Genomic DNA, 8,712 nt, shown 5'->3' on the forward strand with positions numbered 1-8,712 from the left:
TCAGTTTGTCCCTAGAAGTTTAGCATTTCTTCCAAAAAGAGTTCTTGAAAGGGAACGGGATCATGAACCAGTGGTGGAACCTCTAACATGTTAGTGCAAACTGTCATATCAGTGTTGAATACATCCATATAATAGTTCAAAGAATTCAAAGTCTTAGCTGGAACATGCAGTTTGTAGCTGAAGATCCAGTGAGTGACACAGCAATTAGATATCATAAGTCAAATAATGAAATCACCATTCTGCTACAGAATATTGTCTTGCATTTTTATTTTCTCATACACAATTCAGTGCATCATTCATACAAATATAAATACATCTCTGAATAAGTTAGAGAATAAATAAATTGTACTATTTACAATAGTTGCTATCATTAGGCATTTAACAGTAAACTTAAAAAGCTGCAACCGTCGTATACAGCATGATATTTAAGGATGCATATTTTCTGAGTTACAATGAAGGTTTATCTTTCCATGTGTCCATGACTTGACAACAGTCAAACAGGGCGGATGGAGTGAATGGATTCATGGCACAAAAGTCGAGAGTCATAATTTCCCAGTGGCTAATTACAGAGGAATTCACTGAATATTAGTCGGGGGGAGAAAAACAATTGTTGCATTTTTTGGCAAAAACCTTTTGGCTTATCTTCAATCAAAACATTAAACAGGAGCAATAAACATTCAAGCCAACACAATAGCCCTATTGTAGTTGTTATGCTAGCAGAAAGTATACTGTATATGTGTGTAGAGGAGCTGACAATGGACTTTGTATAAAGCTACTTGTTTGTTCGATAAATCCCAAAGAGATGACCTTCATTTCATTGATGCAATGTGTGCCAAGAGGGAACAAGCTGCCATTTTCAAGTACTGCCTGATAATTAAAAAGCTATTTGATAATTTGCCCTAAACATTAGGCAGGACAGCAGATTCCAGCTCTGATACAGAGGAATATTAAACTGAACCAAGGGTCGGCAAAGACAGAAGTTTAGTTTCAAGGACATTTGAGTAAACATTGACAAACAATTCCCAACTAAATACAGAGTTGATATGGCTCTGCAATATGTATTGATCCTATGAGCCTCAGTGTAGGTGAGTTTGGATTTAAAACTGTCCATTCAGAGGAGTCACAGCAGAGCTTTGTCCATAGAAAAGGAAAAGGTTGACAGATCAGTGACTGATTAGTCATTGTAACCTTTCTTGATGCGGTTGCCCAAAAGGCCGGACATCAGTTTCCATGTCTTTTAGTTTTATGGGTCCTTCCTTGGCATGTACAGACTGTTGTTAATTTAAAAAAGTTCAAAGAGAGTTCAAGAAATGACTCTAAATGTCTCCACCCAAAATAGCTCCTGCCGTAGGGCTTCTGTCTTGGTGAGCTGCCAGTGTTTTGTTGATCAAATGCTTGATCCACTGCCTCTTTTGCCTTCCATCTTTCCACCTCCGCGTCCCCAGAGTTGGTAAGAGTCTTGACATGTTACAGAACGCCGGCGCTGGCACTGAAGGCAGCTGGAGGAGTCTCCGGTCCGTGTAGGTTGAACCGCCTTTGGCGTTTGCTCAGTCCTCTACCTCCTTGTTCTGCTCCTCAGCCTGTTGACTCCGGCCGGGTTCTCGTTTGTTGACAGAAAACCTTTTGCGATCGCCATGTTGGACTTGACCACAGTTCTGCAGGAAACACAAAAGAAAACAGGTAAGAGATGCTTCATGCGTCTTAGAAATGACCATCAAACACAGCACAGTATGGATTTAAAGGTTTAACTTCTTCATTTACCTGAAAGATGCCAGCAATTTGTTGCTGTCTGTGCTTGTAGATTCTACCAGTGGGTCCACGACATCAGTCCTTGGATTCTCTGAGCTGTGGACAGATACAGCAGCAGCATTAAAACAAGGACATAACCCTGCCAATGCCTCAGGGAATTAAACCTCTACAAACTGAGGCTTTCGTCTTGCATTATTACATTTCTGAAAGCAAAAGTAGTTCAGGGGCGGCTAATCAATTTCCTTGGAATTGCAAACTAATATATTTTTAGATGCCTCATGGTCAGGAATGCAGTGTGTGCCTTACAAAACACCACCTAGGATTATATCTAGAGATAGTGACTAATCCATACTGGTTGTTTCATGACCGCAATAATTCAAAGACGCAACAAACATTTCCTTGAGCAGATATCTAAATCTCCAGAAATAGCAGCACCGCTAATAAACCTTTCTTTCAAGGCCTTCAGGGAAATGCGGGTCATTCTCTGCACTATGACTGCTACCCCTATACTGCATTATCACACACTGAATCATTTTGCCTCCTCTCTGACTCGTCCTCTACATCAACATATTGTTCAGGCGTGCCACACATGACTGACACTGGAAGGACACACAGAAGCTACTTTGATACGATCTAGCAACGTGATGGGAAGGTCTTGTTTTGCTGCAGGTCTAGGTGGATGGAAGAAGGAAGGAGGGGCGCTCACCTTTTATGGCAGAAGCCGGAGCAGGTTTTGTCCGCTGGATTGAGGCATTCGCAACGGTCTGCTGAACGGCGGCGGCGAGACAGGGGACTTCCCAGACCATAAGGAAGGAGTTTACTGTAAAGAAAACAAAACTTCTTAGGGTTAGGGTCAGGGGTAGCGTTATACATTTTAGGCTTAGGGTCCTGGTCTAGTAACAAATGCAGCTTTCTTAGTGTATGTCTGAAGTACTCAGCAGCCTCACCTTGGCGTGTTGACCCAGATAATATCAAGGTGGCAGAAGTAGATGCATTCTTTATCATCCCAGCTGTTACAGGAGCAGCGTTTGGTCCTCGTGCGGTGTGGCTGCGGAGCCTGAGCTGGCAGCTCTGCCCGGACTGATAAAGGGACTCCACAACCTAGAAAAACACAAAGTATCCCGAGATTAAAAAGCGCCAACTAAACCTTTTATAGTGTGACTGTACAGTTAGTGATTATCATATGTAAATACAAGTCCACTTGACGGGCTAACACCCACTTGTGCGGTTGAATAAATGTGATTGTGATTAGTAGTGAAACATAGATTTCATATTATAAGTCAAGGAACTCCAAGTCAAACAATCCTGCAGACGGGCCAGAAGTGGTTGTATCAATAATGCTGCGGTAATAACTTATCAAAGCAAAATATTCTCTGGAAGGCTGAACCCAGCTCTTGTATTGTACTTTCTGTGGTGACTGGCAGAGGCTCAAAAGTTTGCATCATACCTGCATCTTAATTCTTTTGTTCAACTAATTTGTGCTGTTAGAACTTCTAACTATTTTGTAACATTGCTAATTTTGGTAAACCTCAAACCCTAGCCCTAACTCTAAAACCTTTATCTAAACCAGTCAAGGAAGAACTGGTAATTCATTGCAGCCAAAAGGAATATATTATGGAAGCAAATTAATGGATTTTTTTTTTTTTTTTTACTGGATTTCACCCACAAAAATCTACAAAAGTAGTCACAAGTATTTTTCAAACACCCTAAAATCCCGAGCAGAAAAAGAAGTTACTCACCCTCTTGAAGAGCCATGCAGATGACGAATAAAGTCAGTGTCTTGCACATTAAGGAAGCCATCATCCCGTGTCTGATGTTCTGATGTGTAAATGCAGCAGCAGTCAGTTTACACACTCCAAGAGGTGTAGACGAGTCTTTACAGTTGTGTGTGTTGAGGCAGGAGAGCAGCAACTGGTGCTTAATGTTCACGCTCCTGCCAGGACTTCTACTTATACACCCTCTGTGGGTGATACCATGATGGCCCCTCCTACCTCTGTGTACTGGTCTGTCTATGCAGAACAGTGGTGTTACACAATACACACATACTCCACCTGCCACCTCGCATTCCAGCAGTGGCATTATCATACGTTACCGTCAGTGCCCCCAACAGGCCGAGAAGGGCAAGGAGAACATGTGAGGGCTCAGCTAATACTGAGATTTTTACAGGTCGTAGATTTGGATTAAAGAGCCAGAAGCCTACATTTTCTGTAGTATATTTCAATTGGATTTGATTTATTTTTTTTTAAGTATTGAGTGTTGCTTTAGAGTAATTCTTGTAAGAGTGCAAACATGGCTAAAAAGCACTTCACTGGACATTAAACCTAAATTCAGAATGTCCTAGACTGAGACTAAGACTGAGAGTGTGTGTGGCGTACATTCATTGTCCTGAAAGTTAGGAGATGAGATGAACAAACCAAACCAAATTTCCAAGACAATTAACAGTTGAATGTGAGTGCAGTAACAACAGTGGTCGTGTAAGTAGCTCGTGAAAGGTGGGTTGAGATGAAAATGAGGAGTTTGCTGATTAACTACGGTTGGTGTATGAGTGTGCCTTTCAATCTGTATGTGGATGCGTGTGAGGGTGAAGAGAGAAAAGCAAAGCGATGTTTGTGGCAAGGGGAAAAAAAACAAATGGGGTACTACCAAAAAAAAAAGAGACAAATAAATGAAGAGGAAGAAGACTAGAAGCCTGGTAACACCAGCATCTGCAACAGCGACATTTTGCAGAGAAAAAGAGAGCTAAAAAGAGAGCTGTTGTGACTGACTTGCGCTCAAGAGACAAATGTGCTCAAAACTCACGAAGACGCGTTGAGCTTGAATGCTTCATTCTTGAGTTTTTGAGTTTTCAGCTGCATCTCATGGCCTTCATCAGCCTTCTTTGTTAAAACAGAAAGAATAATACGAACGCTTGTATTAACCAGTGAGAATAGAGTGGATGACTGTCACAAAGACAGGAGGTCATGACATGCCTTGTGTTTGTCTTTCTTTTTTTTCCAGAGGCGTTGGGCATGCAGGATGAGGCCGGAGGCAGCAGGGGAAGAGACGAGCAGGGCCAGTAAACAGAGGGCATGTGCCACTCGGCTGATATGAGGATGATGAAGTCAAGGGCGGCTGTCGGCACCCCCCGCAGGAAGGTGAGGTCATGGCACGATCGTCCCACACGCTCCTATACTGTCACACACTCACACGAGCAATATCTCAGCGTGTAACATGCTTTGACCTTCGTTAGGAGATACGCAGCCGCCTGCCACCTCAGCTCTCTGCAACCCACACACACGCACACACACACACACACACACACGCACACTGCCTCTACATCTCTTACCAGTGACAAAAACAGACAACACACATGGTGTTGACCACAGCCAAACAGTCCAAACAGTCCAAACACCTGTAGGTAGTCCTTCCTCTTAGCAGCTATAGAATGGACTATATAATTCCAATCCACAGGTATGTGCAGTCATAAGGAACGAATGAAGTATCTGCTAACAGGATACCACGGGGAAGAACGGATGGATTAGGATGAACCTGGAATGAGATTTACGAAACTCAGACAAAGACACATATGATGCAAAGAACAGCCACATATTATTTGAAGATACAGATAATTCAGCATGTTTTTATTCAACTGATTTATTCTATCAAGGCAATCAGTCAGGAGACTAGAGTAAACAAAAATGACCTGTTTCAAAAAATGTCTATTTTTATTTCATACACTATGCTGCATATTGTGTATACTTCCTTTTTATGAAATGTACCTTATACCCACGTTTCTCTTCTCATTTAAACATCTTCATCGTCCTTTTAACCCTTTATCAGTTATTATTATTTATTGATAAAAAAGTACCTTTTTGCAAAATTTAATTATAGTAACACTTTTATATAACTCATCCCTTTCAGTTATTTTTTATTATTATTTTACATTATGGCTTCCAAAGAGGACCCATTCTTGAAACTTCTACTTCATTTCTTTATGAAACTGTTGAAACCTTTCAAGTTTTGATTTAATTCAGTTTTATGGAAAGTATGGAAAGTCTTACAAATGTTGAGGAATGTTACATCAGAGCTCCAGCGGCAACCCAGAAGATAGAAAGAGACACCTACAGAAACAGGAAAAAACACTGCTGAAACATGCAGATTTGTGTGTGTGTGTGTGTGTGTGTGTGTGTGTGTGTGTGTGTGTGTGTGTGTGTGTGTGTGTGGTCATAGTTTATAGGGGTTAAAGGGATGGGGGGAAATGCCTAAAGGCTGTCACAATGCAGAAAGACTGGCATTTGACCAAATATTTGTTACAGTGAAGAAAAAAACATACTCATCTAGAGCAAATACTTGTCTGGTGGTGCAGACTGGAGGAATGGGCTCAGGCCGACGGTGCCCCGTCCCCCTCATTTCCCCTTCCCCTTGTCCCTTTCCCCTGCTGCATTCTCCAGACAAAGCAGCAATGGAACACAGTGACTCTGCAGTCACAGTGTAAAAAAATGTGCCCTTATCTATTTCCCACTTCCGGCTGCTGCTGAGGAATGTGCGGTGCGATGATAAACAAATAGCGGAGCCATGATTGCAGAATCCTTTGAAATTCTTCCAGGATGAGGTTAAACGTATGGGTTGTGACACAATAACACACAAAGCCCTCGCATTCAGTACAGAGTGAAAAAGTTGAAAAGGTGTGTTCCAGTGCAACTGGAAATTCAGAAGTCATGACATGAAACAGCAAAATATCTGCTCGCTGTTTAAGTAAAGAACAGTTGTTTATCTGTTCTAATCTCAGTTGCATAGCACGTCCAGCTAACTAGCTTACTACCTTCAGCATTAACCTAACTCTGGGTTTCTTCCAAGGCTAAGAGTTAGCATATCATTAACTACATAAGTACATTTTCTGGGGTTACAGTTTACATTTAAAAAAAAAAAAAGCCCTGTTCATGACTAGCACATCCACAATGTGGATGGAAGTATGTTCTGGAAGCTATATAGGAAGCTTATATCAGCGTGCAGATAACGTTAGCGGCTCTGTCCCGCTCCACACTGGATTTGGGAAAGTCCACACTACGGCAAGCCAAACGCATTAACCAAGATAACAAGGCGTTATGTTTGCCAAACATCCATTTGTTCTGATCCTCATAAAGCTAACGTCTTGCTTTTCCAATATGTACAATGCGCTAGGTCATTAGAACAAAATAACAGTCTGATTTGACATTTTTTCTTATCATATTTTTAATACTAGAGCTAAGTGGCTCTACACTGCACTATCAGAACAATGCTGTTTCTTTATTTCCATGTCTTCTACATGGATCAGCTGGTGAAGACGCTGACATTTTGCCTAGGATATGTAGCTTTGGCCTCAGTCTTTTAGCTTGTTATTATGTAGCCTATGTTACCAACAATGTATATTTGAGACCCTTTTAAGGGGTTTTGTTTGAAACATTAAAAGGTCAGCCAAAGACAACATTTTCAACCAACATAATCATATTGGACGGCAAAATTGTCAGGCACAGGATAGAAATGAGAAGCCGCTTTTCTCTTCCTCTGTCCAAAATCAGGGACCTATTGTTTCGAGAGGCAAATGTGCCACCGTTACCATTGCAAACTGCATACTGCAGGCCTGCAAGAATGAAAAGCTTGACAGGCGTAGCAACGGTACCTAATGCCAGGTTCAGGTCATTTCGAAAAGACCGTATTATGAGCAACCTGAGTCTGAGATGTCAGGAATTTCTAAGAGCAACCATTTCTCTAACTTGGTGAAAAGAACTACAGAAGTGTCAACAAACCGTTGGCTGCAAAGCCACCATGGCTGGCATTTAAATAAAATCCAATATTAACACCAATACAATCAATTCAGTTCATTTAAAAGGAGATATACACAATTTGTCTGTATCTGGTTTCACTGCTTAACACACTGCTCCAAATATGTAACAGTACAAAAGTAGCTCATTTAGGCTAGTTAAATATTGTGTCTAGAAGGCTAGCCTCCTAGCTAGGTTTTCCTGTTTTTTTCCCCATTCTGTTGAAATGTGTGAATGCAGCATAAGGGGGAAAGGGTTTAGCGAACAGCTAATTTAACTTTCTATATGAGATCAGCAGGACGCAATTATCTTGACTCAAATCTGAAGCATTACCACTGGCGGTGTAATGTGACACCACATCAGAGAAGAATGCCAACGTCATCCTGCAAATGCACCAATTCAGGAAGCAAACTCGGCTAATGGAGTTTGAGGTAAGAGATGAGCGTAGAACAGTGAGTCACACATGAGTGAGGTGAAGAATATGGGCCAAACCCCTGCACAGTATGAGCAGATGGAGGCTTTGATAGCAGCATCGCCGCCAGCATGTCAGACACACAGACCGAAACTACAACACCAAATACGCTGAGACGGTTTGAGCGATGAGGGTGTCGCTACACCTGTCTGCATCGACCAGTGACCTGCAGGTTCTGACACTTACCAGGAAGACCAATTGCAACAAGAACATTGTTGATGGAAGCTCTGAGTCATGTGACATGTTCCTTCGCAGATATGATGATTAAGAAACATGTTATATTGTACCTTTCAGGTTCCGTATGAATCCAACAGGGAGAATATAAGCAGCTGAAATTACAGCATGAGACAGCTGACGCTAACAGCTTCAGATTAAATGAAACAGTGTACACGAGCGCAGGGATTCATTCTCGACCTTGGCGACAAATATCTGTGATAGAGTATTCTAAACTTAAGGTTCACTTTCTAGCTTTTTCTGGAGTTTCCAGCTGTATTCCATGACCTTCTTCAACGACTGGAGCATGCTCAGGTGTCAGGGGTTACGATGCCCCATATATGACCACCATGTACAGTGGGGCAAAAAAGTATTTAGTCAGCCACCAATTGTGCAAGTTCTCCCACTTAAAAAGATGAGAGAGGCCTGTACTTTCCATCATAGGTACACTTCAACTATGAGAGTCAGAATGGGGGGGAAAGAATCCAGAAAATCACA

The 8,712-nt window shown here is 41.7% G+C and overlaps 1 protein-coding gene across 1 annotated transcript; it reads right to left on the reverse strand.

Annotated features, from left to right (window-relative positions):
* Window positions 1–243: 243 nt before the first annotated feature.
* edn2 (endothelin 2) lies at window positions 244–3,694 on the reverse strand. The gene is made up of 5 exons (XM_044171042.1): window positions 3,489–3,694; window positions 2,697–2,850; window positions 2,456–2,569; window positions 1,762–1,845; window positions 244–1,655 (listed from the first exon to the last, which is right to left on the reverse strand). The coding sequence occupies exons 1-5, from the start codon at window positions 3,550–3,552 to the stop codon at window positions 1,556–1,558; spliced, it is 516 nt and encodes a 171-aa protein (XP_044026977.1). The 5' UTR covers window positions 3,553–3,694; the 3' UTR covers window positions 244–1,555.
* Between the last annotated feature and the right edge of the window lie 5,018 nt (window positions 3,695–8,712).

This window comes from Siniperca chuatsi, linkage group LG17, assembly GCF_020085105.1.
Source record: "Siniperca chuatsi isolate FFG_IHB_CAS linkage group LG17, ASM2008510v1, whole genome shotgun sequence".
In the NCBI taxonomy this organism is placed as follows: domain Eukaryota; kingdom Metazoa; phylum Chordata; class Actinopteri; order Centrarchiformes; family Sinipercidae; genus Siniperca; species Siniperca chuatsi.

Coding starts and splice junctions, on each gene's coding strand:
- edn2 (XM_044171042.1), bottom strand. CDS start 3,552: ATGATGGCTTCCTTAATGTGCAAGACACTGACTTTATTCGTCATCTGC. Junction 2,851..3,488: donor CTGCATGGCTCTTCAAGAGG/GTGAGTAACTTC, acceptor GTGTTTTTCTAG/GTTGTGGAGTCCCTTTATCA. Junction 1,656..1,761: donor AAATTGCTGGCATCTTTCAG/GTAAATGAAGAA, acceptor TGTTTCCTGCAG/AACTGTGGTCAAGTCCAACA.